The 16,196-nt window shown below is 35.5% G+C and overlaps 1 protein-coding gene across 3 annotated transcripts; it reads right to left on the reverse strand.

Moving 5' to 3' along the window:
- Positions 1–66: 66 nt before the first annotated feature.
- Ae2 (Anion exchanger 2) lies at positions 67–15,531 on the reverse strand. Of its 3 annotated transcripts, XM_066732528.1 has the most exons (11): positions 15,428–15,531; positions 12,246–12,423; positions 11,612–11,693; positions 10,802–11,158; positions 9,186–9,260; positions 7,272–7,962; positions 6,885–6,947; positions 5,806–6,029; positions 5,315–5,682; positions 4,112–5,216; positions 67–3,853 (listed from the first exon to the last, which is right to left on the reverse strand). In XM_066732528.1, exons 1-11 carry the CDS (start codon positions 15,527–15,529, stop codon positions 3,184–3,186), a joined length of 3,915 nt encoding a protein of 1,304 aa, XP_066588625.1. In that variant the 5' UTR covers positions 15,530–15,531; the 3' UTR covers positions 67–3,183. The 3 variants fall into 3 exon arrangements, with proteins under 3 accessions (XP_066588625.1, XP_066588627.1, XP_066588626.1); XM_066732530.1 differs by lacking the exon at positions 9,186–9,260 and having other exon boundaries at positions 6,897–6,947; XM_066732529.1 differs by lacking the exon at positions 9,186–9,260.
- Positions 15,532–16,196: the final 665 nt, after the last annotated feature.

Below are 16,196 nucleotides of genomic sequence, written 5' to 3' on the forward strand. Positions count from 1 at the left end.
AAATAGTTGATTCAACAATAACTTTTAGATGAGGCACAAAAGGTATATATAGAAGAGTTGAATGAAAAGAGGTTTAAGGTCAATTAAAATATTTTTAATTATTTTCTTTACTAATTTAAGGCATAAACCAGTTACTAGATGTTTACTATGTCTAATTATTACTTTTAATACTGTATGATTACTAATACATTATTTACACAATTTATCCTATCAATTTATAACAATGACGATTTTAATAATCTCAATATAAATTATATCGGCGGCAAAAACGTGTGGGAAAGTACTTTATAAATATACTCTAAATATATTGTAGATATTTTCGCGATACCAATTCAAATGAACGTAAAGTTAATTAATACAAGTTATTTAACAACTCGGTTCTATCACAATTATCTATAAGCCAACTTATATTTTTATTCCAATCGGGGCCAGTATTTTTACACAATTGCATCTATTGGTAAAATTTAATTGTTTGCTAAAAATTGAAAACTAGTACCTATATTCTATTCTTTTTCAATTTTTATCAACTGATAAATTTACCGATTAGTTTACCAATAGATGAAAAAACTGGCCCCTAGTCAATTCTGTGTATTTCAAACTTTCAAACTTCTTTGTTTTGCAATAATTTTGTTTTAACACGAAAATACATTTTGCAACGTTTGAGTTTATCTTATGTTGTTCTTATGTCATTGTTTTTTATTTAACAACAATTAGTAAAATACTCTATCTAAAGAATTAAAATACAATATATCTTTGATCTTCTTAAACTATTATTTTCGCTCTATATACATATATATATATATATATATATATATATTTCTCTTTAATGATTACAATTTTGGTCTTTATTGAAATTTAGATTGAACTAATTTAGTTCTATGATAATACTATTCATCTTACTTTTAGCAGCAAAAAATGCCCTATGGTGCTTCAGATCTGTTCCTCGTCGAACACATTAAGTTAATTAATTCTATAATAAATAATACGGCGATTCGATAAGAGTTTCTTTAAAAACATTGATTAATTTATGATTGCAATAACTAGAACAAGATTCTCGCTTTCTCGAAATGAAAATGTAACAGTGGATATACTTGAGCTTATTTAATCACTTCTTTTAATAAACCAATCGTTTGTCTCTCTCTCTCTCTCTCTCTCTCTCTCACACACTTCAGCTTCATTATGGTCCCATTTGGTAGCTGGGACCTTCGCTCAAGATGCAATATATAACTGTATCAGGTACGCTTTTCCTCAATATCTTAGAGCACCATTTCAATAGCTTATCTTTAAAAAATCTAAATCTTGAAACTTATCTAATATAAGACACCCAAAAATACTTTATCTTCGCTCTTGTTGTATATGACTGCACCTTAAAACCTGAAACACCTCACATTTTATAATAAATTCACTAATGTAATCCAATTCATGTTTAAGCGCTAGAATAATTGCTTTTATTTAAACTGCTTAAAATTTTGAAATCTAAACATTACAAGATATCCGAAAATATTCTTTATTCCTACTGTTTGTACGTACTTAACCGAGCTTTAAGATTTGAGATAATAAATTTGCTAAACAATTTCAATTCCCTTTTGCGCATACGGGAATCGTTAAAATATTGTACTAAGTTATCCCAGGTTCAATATATCATTCCTAATAGTCAAGTCGAGGAGGTAGAGTTTTAAATGGAGGCTTTGCTAAACTACAAGCAGCTATTAGCCCGAGCAGTTATAAAATATAACGGAAGTAGTTAAGTGCTTGTAAAATCTCTTATATATTAAAATAGATTTTAATTTCAGCGTACTTTAAGCATCGATTGTTAATAATATAATAATCGCAGATTACTTAAATAAAACTACATAAAAACTTGGTAGCTTATTTTTAGGAATTAAATGAGAAAATTATTTGAACGCAAAATTGGTCACTATCACATCAAAATCATACAATGGGCACGTTCGATTAACATATCGCTTATTAAACACATAAAACGATTGGATTAATCAATTGGCGCTTTTTAGAATTTATCAATCATATTAATTCACTGAGTAAACTAATAAAATTTATTTATAACATAAGATATTAGTCACAATGATCAATTTTGCGTATGAACTCTAACTTTTAGTAAAATTTTAATATTATTTTTAACAGCAAAAAAATAATTATAAACCTGCGTAAAATTTTGTTAGTATTTTTTGTAAATTTCACACTATATGAAAGCCATAAAAATATCTTAAAATTTTAATTGAAAATTTGGTCACTACTGATATTAAAATTTAAATTGCTATTGATTTGCGTAACATTCTAAGAGATTCTTTCATTGAGAGCCGAATGAACAGTTGGGTGTGTTTTTAATGGTTACTTTTACAAACTCACTTCAAATTATGAACGCTTTAAAGATTTTTTTTATTCGACATTTTGTTCATTCCTTAAAACAAATGAGTAAAAACGATTCTAACAAGATTAAATTTTCATGAGCTCGAATGTCGCTCTAACTTCCGGTTTTGGCACTAAAAAAATACGTGCCATCATTCTTAACAGTTCCTGAGCAACGTACCGTCAAAATCGGAGGCACAAATGTACTCGATTCATGGAAGAGGAGAATGATCCGTTTCATTTGCCAACAGCAAAAAATCAACTTTCAACGTACGCTTAGGCAATCCTTGGTAGCGTATCGCTGCAAACTAACGGTAACTCTATATACATGGAGTATAATACAAAATATTTTCACGAGTTTATTACCTGGCTCTAACCAGAGGAATTCACTGTGCATTCTTCTTATTACTATATCTTACATCGCTTTAGCTAAAATATTTTTTCTCTCTCGATACTTATAACATTTATCAGATTTTTCTTCTTGCAAATACATGTGTATACATAGAATCTTGATCATTCGTTAAAACTGACTTTCTACTACTCATAGGAAAGAGCGAGAGGTAAAAATGTCAGGTGGAATAATTCTGTCTGAAGTTGAGAACGTACAAGGTTTCTAAAACGTTGAGAAATTTCAAGGCAGTCGAAGCTCCTGATTGTATCCAAAAATTTGAGGAGTGTTCCGGAAGCTTGAAGAAATTACGACAAGGTCGAAGAGATCAAAGCCGTGCTGAGATAGGAGATTCTATTGAAGTACGTTGAGTGGAGAAAAGTGGAGGATCCGGATAAAATCGACCAAGTCAGAGAATAAGGCACAGTCTATCCAGGTAAAGGAGCCTCCTCGTAGAAATCAGGCTCATCCTCATTATCATGATCTGAGCCTTTGCTGTCCAGCGCCCTCAGCTCCGCGGCCGTGAAGAAATGTGTCATCTGAGCTCTTAGTGGTATCATTAAGATTAGGAAGAATGGAAGTGCTAGAGCAGCCCTGGTGCTTTTCACAATCCACAAGGTAGCCAGACATAGAATTTGTATAAGGGTGAAAATATGCATTTTGTAAGTTTGCACCCTCCTGACGTAATTGGCGGTTCCATGATGTTTCACTGGCATGAAAAAAAGTTTAACGCGATCGAACAGCTGGACACCATTCGTGGAGGAGATTCCCATGTACAGAAAGACTCCGAGAAGGACGGACATCGGTACTCTTCTTAATAATGGAGCCATTAAAACGCTGACGCCTACTAGAATGGCAACCAGCAGTGCGCTAACTCTTTGTTCCTTCACCTCAACTATATGTGGCTTATCTCCTGGTGCGTGTGTGCGTGACATTACTGTCACTGCTGACACGTGCGTCAAAGATCTCACCGAAGCTGCACTGCACCAAGGTGCACCCATTAGACCACAACCAACGTTCATCAAACACACCACCACAATGTCCATATGGTATCCATTCCCTTTCCTTAGCTTCCTTTCTTTCTTATCGATGATCAATCTGACAAAAAATAATTTTTGCATTAATTCTTTATCTTTAAAAAGTTCAATTCATTAAAATAAATCCATAAAAAAACATCTAATAGTAAACGCCAATTCAAAATTAAATAAACAAAACAAATTTTGAAGGTAGTTTTATTATCAGACCATGTTGTCTTTCTAATGTTTTTGTTTATAAATTTGTATTATATTGTTTTCCAGTATCCACAAAGAATTGATAAAAAAACTACCTTGATAATAAAATATAGTAAAAGCTTACTCCGAAATCTGAGTTTCCATGAAGACAAGGATATAAACGAGAAGTGCAGGAATGGCGCAAGCCAAGGCCATCCATAGAGGGATGGGCCTTTCATTGCCAGCGGGTGAAACGAACCAGCTCCTATCTGGTACTGTGGGAGTAAGTCCCTCAGGAACAAGAAGCTTTTCCGTTTCGACATTGCCGAAGAAATCGACAAGGACGAAGAGAATAATGCTGATGGGAACGCCAAAATCACCAAATGCTCTTCTGGCACTTCTGCCTAAGTAGTGACTGTTACGAAAGATTCTGAGATAATAGGCACCCAGGAAAGTTCCGAGACATAAAATGGTACACATCAAGGCTGTATTTGGTTGATTGATTAGAAGACCAGCTTCGTCATATCTTGGCAATAATTTGGGCGCTTCCATCAACGGTACAGCTATTTCGGTGCCATTCCATGATTCTCTGGTGATCATCAGCGCTGTGATATTGGCAGGCTCTTTGTAAAACGTCCCGTTGTCCGGAGCAAAGCTATATTCTGGCAGGAGAGGATTACGAGCAAAGTAATTGTACAGTTTGACAAAGGTTTCCACTATATAGAGGAGGGATATGAGGCCGGTGAAGATTTCTTCTGTGAATCTTGTGAAGAGTCTGACCAGTACGGAACCTTCCACGGACGCTATCGCCAGGGCTATGATGCCCATCCAAGCACCTACGTATACTCTAACTGTGAGGAACTCGAGTTCGTTGGCTATGCAGAAATTGTAGAGACTCTCGTCGAACAGCAAAAGTGGCCCTGTGGTTCCTATTATGACTAACGGTTGAGTAGAGAAGAGAGCCATTACCACTCCTGTCCAGGAACAAGAAACAAGGGTCTCAGATATTCCAATGACATTGTGTGTCTTGTCACTCATGAGACCACCAAAAGTAATAGCTGCACAGAGAGCAGCAAAATACATGAAAATTGCAGCTGCTACACAGGAGGAACTGAAACCGTCTGTGAAGTCCGACAGATAGAAAGGATAACGTCTCTTAATGTCATTTATTAAACCACCAAATGGCCTCTTGGTTCTTTTCAGAGGATCGTCTTCTGGTGGCTTTTTCTCCTCTTCTCCAGCTAAAAGTGCTAAAATAAAATTAATTTGTACAAGTTAGTCACGCTTACCTTGTTTGAATGATTTTTGGATAAAAATGTCAATTTAAAATTTAAAGACTTATAATTACCTTTTTTGAGAGCAGCTTCACTCTGGATGATTTTAGCTTTTTCTTCAATAGCTTTAGCTTTTCTATTTCTGATAGCTTCACTTTTAGCTTTGAGTTCGCCAAAGGGTAGCAAAGCTTGCCTCTCCCAGTCCCCAGGAGGAAGGACTATCGAATCGTCCAGGAACTCATTAATGGCAGAGAGTAACTCTCGTCTCTCGTTAGCTCTATAGGCGATTTTATGAAATGGTGTATTCGCCATTAATGTTGAGATCGATCTGCCTATTTCGTGATAGTCCAAGTCTGCGTTTCTGGGACCCAGAAGGGTGAAGAGAAACCTGACTGGCATTGTCACCTCGGTTATCGATGGGATATAGACACCCTCGGCTAACCTATTATTACAAAAAAATCAAAGATAAATATGTATGATTTCATTTCTGTCAACATTTAGAAACTTTACATTTTTTCTTTAATGAGTTAATAAATCAGATTTTATGTTATGTGATTTATTATACCTAACAAAAGCTATGGTTGGTTGATCGAGAAAGTCCACTGCACCAACTAATACAACAGTGGCTTCAGCACCGGCTGGAATTCTCTTCAATATGTAATCGTTGTGACTTTTCTTTAGATCCTCGTTACTGGTATATGTCAACTCCTCTTTCATGTCCACTGTAGTATGGTGACTGTCCAAGGCCATATTTGATGAAATTATTTTCGGCTTTGCATCGTGCAGATTCTGAATGAAATGAAAGATCTTTATTATCTTCTGCACATGTAACCTGGTTTTAATTATCAAATGAAACCCTTTTTTCCAGAAACTTTATATAGATACTTTATTTAAATTTACACTTAAAAAAGTACTTGTAGCCATTTCGCCATTTCTAGTCATTTATAGTTTTGTTAATAATTTTTCTGGAATTTCAGGGTGTAAAAACTTCTAAACATTTGCTGGTGCGATAAGTAAAAATTAGTCAACACCTATTGATAGGGGACAGACACAGAAAATGATAAGGTAAAGCCCATAAGCTTATTAATAAGAAGAGAATTCTACACATTGTATTTATAAAATCGATGTGCATGAAAACTTTATAAAAATATAGATAATAAGAAATTTCTTTCAGTGGCCCATTACGCATTTACAGTACTCTTAAGCTTTTCTACACTGAAATTTCGTCCCTTGAAGTAGCATATTAATACAAATAATTATCTGAATTACCATAATTATTTCTCAACAATGCGAACCGTAATTATTTATATTAATATATTACAAATAGAATGATATAACTACGAATAATACAACTGTATAACTTTGGTACAGTTAACATTAATGAGTATGATGAAATTTTTGATAAGAGGAATAATTATAAATAAAGAAACTGATGAGATTACAATGACATAAATTTTGATGAGGGAGAAAATTATAGAATGGCTTATGGGATGATTGATAAAAGATGGAATATCAGAATTAAGTATAAGTGACACATAAAACTAGATTTACATGATAAAATAAATCATGCCAATAGATAAAGGGTGTCTAAACAGAGCGAAACTCTAGAAAAACTGCGTTTTAATCGGGAAACGTGAGATTTACATGTTGGGTTACATGGTTCTCAGGGGGATCCCGCGCAGACTCTTCCTCCTCCATCCAGATTGACTATGGGAAATAATATTAACATCACCGTACATTCGAAAAATGCATAAAGATATATTACCTATGTGTGTATATTACTTCATACTCAAACTTCAAAATAATGTAATCCAATATATAATAATGTAATAAAAAATAAGCCATTAAAAACTCTTAGCTCCAACAGCTCATTAAGTTCTATTCATCCAATTATCGATCGATCTTAACTAACGTCAATTCTATTTAACTAAAATTAATTATTATACTATCTTCAAAAAAAAAGGAAAATATTCAAACTGCACGAGCATTTTAATCCATGAAATCTATCAATTTGAAGAAAAGGAAACCAACCTGAAGGCTGGTGTAGCTGGAGTAAGTTCTTTTGCCGCCAAAGCGGAATCCCCTTTCGTGTTCATGGACATGTCGATGCCTGAGGAGAAGAGCCCTCATGACAACAGGCCTGTCCTCAGGCAGAATGAGTTCTTCGACGACCATTTGCTCGACGACCCTGTAGGCCAAACCAGGAAGGTCCTTTTCTTCAAGGTCGAGTAGGACGACGCCAGTTTCGAGGCATCTTCTGAGATTGAGGAGAGAGTGGAAGCTGAGGGAGGCCACGTGGGGTCTTCCCCATCTGTCGGCACCTTCCTCGACATCCTCCTCGTATTTGATCCAACGTGCAGTTTCCCTCCACTCTCGTTCCTCGCCAATTCCATACAATTCGTCGAGTTGTACGAACACCTCGTGAGGCGAGTGGTCGTACATTTTTTTGAAGGTATCGTGGGGTATGCCACCCTCTTTCTTCCTCCCTATCTGCACTGTTGAGTGGACCATTTTGTGGCGTCGCATACCACGTGGGTCGTCGCTCCTGTGGGACTCCAGGTCGTCGATATCCCATTCCTGCAACGTGCTTGCCTCTTCCGGCTGGACACTCACTCGCCTCGTTAACAGACCAGAACTGTCCGGGAGACCAGCGCCTGACCGCTTCCGCCATTGTGGATCCTCCTGCAGCGAGTACTTCCGGGATTTGTGGTGATGATGGCGTCTGAAATAATTTGCACAGTTTAGTCCGGTTGTTAATTTTATAATGATGAAATAATTTCAGTGTGCAAAAAGGAATGGAGCAACATGCAAATAAAAAAAAAAAAAGAAATAAAAATAGAATCGAGAAAACATAATGTGTGAGGCAAAATGAAATATGAATTTTTATAAGAGAATGAAGGTAAAATGTGTAATACAGATAAAATATAAGTAAAAAGCAATTTAAAGTAATATAAAAAAAAAACTGAAAATAAAGTCCCAGTAAATTATTGAGTTTGTGATGCTGACGAATTAGTACAGCCAGGATGACAATGCTTGACAGACGTGACTGACTAGGTTGGCTGTGTCAGGTATGCGATTTACTGTGTGCCAGAACAATTTTAGTTTGACTCTGTAACCCTGGCAGTGAGGTTTCCTAAAAAAGAAGGTCGAACGGTTGTAAAATTTAATTCCATGCAGTCACGAAACGTTACGTTTCTTGCAATTTCAGCCAAAATTATTTGACGATATTTTCCAAATTCTATGCTTCCTCATCCTTTTTATAATCCTCCGTTTTTTCGCTTTAAATCGTTATTGATTTATTCAATTATTTTAGAAAATAACAAGCCAGATGATAAAATAGAGCAAGCTTGCTTATTATGATAGTTATTGCTACACTGCAAATATTTATGCAAATACAGAGCATTTTTATAATTTATTTTTCAATACTGATTTAATTGATTTAAACTATTTATCAAATTTCTACGAACTGATGCAAATAAATTGATAAATTGGATATACTAAAATACTATAGTTAATTTCAAGCCAATCAATTTAAACAATTTTACATTTAAATAAAGTTTCATAGTATAGATATTACATACATAATTCAACAACTGATTAATAACTCAGTCTTAATTGAATTGCTCCATTTAACAGTCGATTAAAAATTAAACCAAATTAAATTAAGAAATTCTACATTGGTCGTCACTCTGCGCTCCATTTGGGAACTGTGTAAGATCACTCTCAAAGACTAATTAATTCAATCGACACTGAATTAATTCTGTCGAAAATTTCACGATCACGAGAAATTTCATGCATAAATCAATCTGTGTTGTTGAAACAATTTTTTATGAGAGAGGGATGAACGTGGAATAATCAATGAAAAAATGTGTCACTTGTGATGACAGACACTTATTGAAATTGATAAGAACAAATTCACTGATAAGATAGATAAAGTTTTAGTACCGGTGCCTGATGTTTCCTATCCTATCGAAAGCCCTGCTATGGTCAAGGCTGTATCCAGGCACTGGCATGTTGAAACTAAGAAAAAGAAGAATATGAGAAAGAAGAAAAATCAGTGGTTCTCATGGCAGGAGAATTTAATTGACAGGTGGACAGCCTCACTAAGGGACCGATCGATACGATCGGAGGTACCAGAAGACAATATAAAGACAATCGGAAAATTTGTTGATGCCTGCCAGCTCCACTGGTCCCTGGCCACCTGCCATGGCACTGCGAACTTTTTCCACTTCACCCCACCACCCTTCCCCTCCCCACAGTCCCGCCATTTATTATGCAATCCTTTATCGTAATTCATTCAATAGCACGTGCTTCTGACGACACCATCGCACTCTAATTAGCCCCCGCAAATTTATCTTTATTAACAACAATTAAACAAACCCTTGTTAATCATGAAACTGGTGCCATTGCAAAATTCAATCAAAATCAACTTCGTTTCTCATTCAACTCAAACTAATCGATGTCGTGTAAACAATTAATTGTCCAATTACATATTACACAGAAATAATTAGGTTACTAATTAAAGTATTTGTCAAAAAGTACGTAATAATTAATAGGTAAGCGACACAATTAATAATTAAAATAGTATCGTTGAACTGATATTTGATGATAAATAGGAAAAGTTTGTTAGAAATCTGTCAAAGATTAATAAATGTGGACATAAAAGAGTGGATTGACAAATTTTTGGGTTTTAGAGGATTGAGAGACTTTTGGGATATATGGATCAACCCCAACTGTGGATCGTGCTACAAATTCTCTTATATCACTTCGTCACGCCACAATCAAAAGCTGGCCTGATTCCTGTATTGGTCACCTTTTAATTTTAGAGTCACCTAGTGATCTTTGCTGAATATTGAAGAGTCGGTCCAATTTTCTCCCAAAAAGTCTCAACTCATATTTCCTTGAATTGGTATCAGTGACAAAAAATGGGCATTTTTCTGGATGAAAGAAATTTTGTAAGAACTGGAGGGAAGAAGTTTTATGGCATTTTTAGGCCATTGCTGCATAATAGTTGCCAGCTGCTCCCTATCACGGAAACGTCCCAGCACGGAACGGTACTGGTGCACCCTTCAGTTTTAGCCACTGAACTCTGGGCCACGTGGCAATTTCGTGCAGTTGACAAAAAAGTAATCAGAATGACGAAGAAAAACATCATGATTCATGATTGGTGCTCCAGATGATCCTGAACTGGGCCGAGCAGTGCAGTGTTTTATTCAGGTTAATTGTTGCTTGGAATGTCAATCTATCTCCTATATTCCTAACAAGGCTTAGACCATTCGTAATAGGTGACCTGCTGGGAAAAACGTATGAGGAAAAAATTGACAAGGAAAATCTTGATTTAAGAAAAACAAATGTTACTAAGGAAACATTCTAATACTATTAGATAAAATGATAAGCATAAAAGAAAAAAGAGGAATGAAAACAGGACAATGAAAGGAGGGTTGTGAAATAAAATTAAAAATAATTGGTAATAATGATAGAATGGTAAAAGAAGAGGAATATTGTTTCTGGTAGTAAAGTATAAGAAGATTATAGATGAAGACAGTAGCAAAGAAGCTAACTTATGCTCATGTTTCTGGTGTCTCCTAGACTTCCGGTCGTCTTCGTGGCTGCTGAGGAGGTTCTGGGGGCCGGTAGTATCCTCCTCACGAATTTTTTCAAATTGCACTTGTCTAGGGCTGCCAATAGTTGGACTCTCACTGTAACCGGAAGCGGCACGCTCGGAGACTGGTGCCTCACTCTCGGGACTTCCGGGAGCCACTGACGTCACGTTTTCCGTTTCATCTCCAACATTTTCCTCCTGATCCGTCGATGGCGACACTCCGTTATCCAATGCGTCGTTCGATTCCCTCTCTACACTTCCGGTTTGGCCCCCAGTAACTTCCTCTTCCGGTCCGATCTCAGTGGTTGAACCTTCGCTGCAAAATAAACTAATATTTATTTTTCCAAATTTCTCTTTCCCTAACCTTATTACTATTGCTAATTTATGATTTCTATTTCCATTAAATTTTTATTTCTAATTCGAACATGAATCTTACCTTTTTCATATATATATATATTACTCGGTGTTAATACATTTTTCATTTTATTTTCAATATATCTAATGTGACTACTTTTCTTATTATTGTTAACATATTATCTATTAATAATCTCGCCTCTGTCCCATTATTTTTTAATCCTCTTAATTTTACTTTTAATGTAATTCCTCCTCCTATTTTTACATCCATTTTTAATCTAACTTTTCTTCTACATTATTGTCGCTATTAAGCTTTTCAATTCTATTTATAATATTTCTAATTCTATTCTTCTTCTTACTATTGTAGAAACTTTATCTCATCCGATCTTTCCAACTTTGATGAAAGGAAACTCACGGTGATAGGTGACGTCTCATTGATCTGGAATGCAAGCTCTTCAAGGGCATGTGTGGATGTGGATAGCTCCTTTTTCGGTATTCTGCAATTCATGAAAATATCCATAATCATTAATAACGTGATTATCATTATATCGCAACAGAAATTACTTCTTTAAATCATCAAGGGGCTTTTTGATGAAAATAATACAATATAAGACGCATTATAGAACTATTAAAATTCTCAGCCACGCTGTCGTTAGAGCCAATTTAAATTTTCAGCATTATTCCAGCGCGTCGATCATTGCTTTATGACTCTAATTCTATGCAACCGATTACTACAGAGGAAGGAGAAATTCTCAGACATGGCATGAGATAAAAATAAAGCAATAACTAGAAAAACATCAGGTGCTTGACCCATATACAAAGCCATGTAAAAGAGTTAAAAAATTTCCCCAGGAATTCATTCATTTATCGATTTCCATCATGCGAAGAATTCTTTATCCAGGATTTATTTGTAGATATTCGAAATATCAGAATATTTATTATAAATTAAATGGAAATGATCTTTTATTAACAATTTAGTACGTAGTAAGTTATTATATAAGTCAGACATTTCAAAAGAAAAATATAATATAATTGGATCGGTTCCTTACGATTAAAATCGCGATTAGTTCCATATCGTGGTGGTGGGCCTCGATCACGTTCGGAGCCTGCGGATTCCGAGGGCGAGCCTAATCGGGCTACGTCGAATTTCTCGCCGGTGTCCATCGCGAAAACCTTCTCCATTTCCTCGTCCAGTTCCGGTCCCGCTTCCCCGCCATGTCCGTCGACCTGGAATCACCAAATTCATTAGTCCCAAGAAAACTGCTCAGTGGTAATCAGTAGAAAAAATTCCTATTAACTTGGATGATGGAAAATATTTTTTAACGAGGACTGGTATGGTATTATAATGAATCTAATAAATTGTGTAAAATGAGGTAGGATCGATAAAGACTGCGTTGAAAGACTAGCCTGTGTTGTTTATAAATAAGTGAAAAGTATTTGTTTTGCATAAAAAGTAGTGCACAGGAGGATAAATCAGACCTTATAAGGTCAAAAGTGTTTTCCCTTTTGTTCTATCTAGTTTTCAGTGATCAGCCCAGTTTTTTTGTCACTAATTATTATCAAACTAATGGAAGCACCGAGTCTTATCGAGAAACGTATTAAAGGTTGAAAGGACACTGGGCATAAAGGTCGAAAGGCTTGAGTGAAAATTTATTTTACATCCTGGCAATTAATGAACCTGCTACATAAGCACGTTCCATTTTATTCGAACTGTTCGTTCATTTCCTATCCAATTTGATCAAAAGTTAACTTTTATCTTGTTCATAAAATGTTCATTATGTCAAAAGAACATAAACAGGATTATAAAAAAAATGTGAAAGAGAAAATTAATCACGTGGATAATAAAATTAATTTGAATGACAGTAGCTGTAATAAAAATATAACTACAATAAAAATATAGTTAAAATAAAAACATTATTCGTGATACCATTATTATAATTATTATTTTATATGATTTTTTATAAACTCGGTTTTTCTATTAAACATTATTACGAAGAATGTCACCTCGTGAAAATATAGGATAAGAAAGGAATAATAATTATATTTACCGTTATTATTAGCAAAATAAGATTATCGAACATTGAGTAGGTATAAGATAATGAAAAAGGAAGTATTTCGAAAGAAATAATTATTTTGTTTCATTAATAAAGGTGTGGGAAATAATTAGCCAGCTAATTGATAATCTACAGACTTTTCCTCGGCTAATCAACGATAATAATAATTCTTAATATTAATAATAATAAAATATTCGAAAACTAGGATCAAATGAAATTGAAAGAACAGTATCGAATCGCATAGGAGCAATTTTGAAACAAATATGATTAATGTGATTTCATTAGGGAAGGTGTGGGAAATAATTGGCTAGCTAATTAACGAGCAAAATACAATTTGCATGACTATAAATCGATAGACCTTTGCTCGGCTGAGCATTCGTAGATTCTGTATCTCAGGTGAATGCAACTTGACCTATTTCAGGGACAACCTTCCCGAGTGGAAAATATTATTCAGGTAGAAATTCTATCGCTTCGTCATACTCAATTTTTCCAATCTCTCTTCCATTCTACTTCTCTCTCCATATATTCCACCTTAAATTTCACCTATTCACACATCTATACCTTATTCATTCGTTTCAAATTTACAGTCAAGTTACAAATAAACACATTTCATTTATTTAGGTCATTTCCCGAATTACTCTGTCCTCGTAATTATTCATTCACACTACTTGACAATTTTCAATTCACTAAATTTCTCGAATTTTCCTTAATTAAAAAACGTTTACTAAGAAACGTTTGAAAATTTCTTTCTTACACTTTCATTTTATATTTCATTTATCACGATTAACTTGCTTTTAAATTTATAACTTTTCATTTATTGCTTTCACCCAGCTCAGTCCAATTTTATTCTCCATCTCACTGCTTCAAACGACTTGGTGGGTGGAAAAATCACTTACGGCTTAGATTGGGGTATTATCGAAGATCGATGGATCATTTATCCTCTATGGAGTGGAGGAGCTTAACGAATATTGTAATCGAATCCTGGTAGAACTCGTTATGACATTCAATTAAAAATAAATCGATAGAACGAATGGTAACCTACTATATTGCTGAAGAGCCTACGGATCTACACATTTATATATGTATATGTAGCACGAGTGCATTCGTTAATTAATTTTTGTAACAAAAAAGAGTGCAATTTACTATGATTTTCCAGGAAAGCACGATCTGTGAAATCCATCAATTAAATGATCTACGAAACGAGGTGGAAATGGTGGAATCACAATATTTGGGTGAACGTTTAATTGATGGGGGGGTGAAAAGCTGGGGATGACAGAATGCAAAGATTGGCTGATTCTGTGGCAAAACTCACCAGCACTGATTGACGCTCGGAATCAGATATTTATGTCTAACGAAAAACAAAATCAATTTCCCTCGGTTTGGAGCCCCAAATCACTCACAAAATTTCACTTCCGCTTTACAAGAGAAAAGTACTGCGATAGTTATATCATACAGGAAAACCCAATTATCAAGAAAAAAATTCTTAAGCGTAACACTGCGAGAATCTCCGAAATAACTATTTCAGAAACAATTGCAATTGAAAAAAAAATGTCACCACGTTAATAAGGATCAAGTTGTAATGGGGCAAAGGAAAAAAATAAACAAAATAGGAACTAGGAAAAGATCTGGTTGCCTTTGGATACAGAGTTCGAGATAGGTCAAGTATATCAATGTTGAAGAAACTAGAAATGTAATTAAAAAACTAAGGGTGGATTTTGAAAAAAAAAAAGATCAATTGATATTTAGGATTGTTTTACTGGAAATACTCTTGAAGCATTCAAAAAGGGATTGAGGTGGGTCAGGTTTACCAAAGACTCAAAACAATGGAAATCTAATAGAAAAAATATAGGGGTAAATTTGGAAAAACTCGAAGAAAATAAAATTAAAACAATTGTATAATTAAGGATTATTTAAAATAAAATGTTCCTGAGGTATAAAGACAGACATCGAGACAGGTCAAATATACCAAGGACTTAAAACAGTGAAAACCTAATTAAAAAATCAGCAGGCTATTTAAAAAAAATGGAAGAAAAAAAATTGATCTTTAGTGATATTTTTATGGGGATGATGAGATCAGGGTAGGTCCAAAGTAAAATGGGGTTGAAAAGAAGAGAATAATTGGGGTAAGGGTGGGGGTTGAAGGTAGAGTCCAGGATAGGGGTAGGTCAGGGTATCACCTGGTGATTCGGCCTGAGGGATCTTCGGAGCCATCGGAGAACCTTGCCACCTGCCCGTTGCAGGAGTGACTTCCCGGAGGAGCCGGTGCCTGCCTCGGGCATGGCATCCCGGGCTGGAATGGCACCGGCAGGGGCTCGCGCTAACCGGTTCTAGGTGGGGGTGAAAACCACCCCCACCCCTCCCCCTCCTCCGCCCAAAGCCACTCGACCAAGAGGCCAGGAACGAGCGAGAGGGAGGATCGCTCGATATCCACCCCATACCAATACCCCTTTCCACCCCCCCCCCCACTACTACCAATGCTGCCTCCAGAATTTTCAATCTCTCCCACGAAACCCATTTTCCACGTCTCTGCATCATTTTCAACCCCCACAATCGATCATCAACCGACTGCCATATTTCGCTTCAAAATATATATCTATATATACCTTCGATCATACATTTTCATATAAAAAAAACTCTTTGATGGATTAATCAATAATAATAATAAATCGTTTGCACAGTTTACAATCGAATTGATGAGGGAGAGGGTAGGTAGGGGTTAAGTTTATTGTTGGAAAAGTATTGGAAAATATTTGTCAAATTAAGTGCATCGCGATGTGACGTTTTAATTTATTTTGATCTTCGAGAGAGTTCCGGGAATTGGTGCCTCGACGTCTGGCAGATCAGCTGTGCGATTGGTCGAAAGTGGAGGGGGAGCAACAAGTGTCAGTCGGCCGTGAATGCTCGCTCGTGCACCCCTGCGAGTAGAGCCAGCTAGTAGAGAGAGCC

This window comes from Prorops nasuta, unplaced genomic scaffold, assembly GCF_024137725.1.
Source record: "Prorops nasuta isolate Cenicafe-Biocafe unplaced genomic scaffold, Cenicafe_Pnas_1.2 PNAS00010, whole genome shotgun sequence".
Classification (NCBI taxonomy): domain Eukaryota; kingdom Metazoa; phylum Arthropoda; class Insecta; order Hymenoptera; family Bethylidae; genus Prorops; species Prorops nasuta.

Excerpts from the sequence above, each read along its gene's own strand:
- Ae2 (XM_066732528.1), bottom strand. The coding sequence starts at position 15,529 with ATGCCCGAGGCAGGCACCGGCTCCTCCGGGAAGTCACTCCTGCAACGG. Across the intron at positions 9,261-10,801 it reads CACCAGAAACATGAGCATAA|TTTCAACATGCCAGTGCCTG; the intron begins GTTAGCTTCTTT and ends TCTTTTTCTTAG. Across the intron at positions 5,217-5,314 it reads TGAAGCTGCTCTCAAAAAAG|CACTTTTAGCTGGAGAAGAG; the intron begins GTAATTATAAGT and ends ATTTTATTTTAG.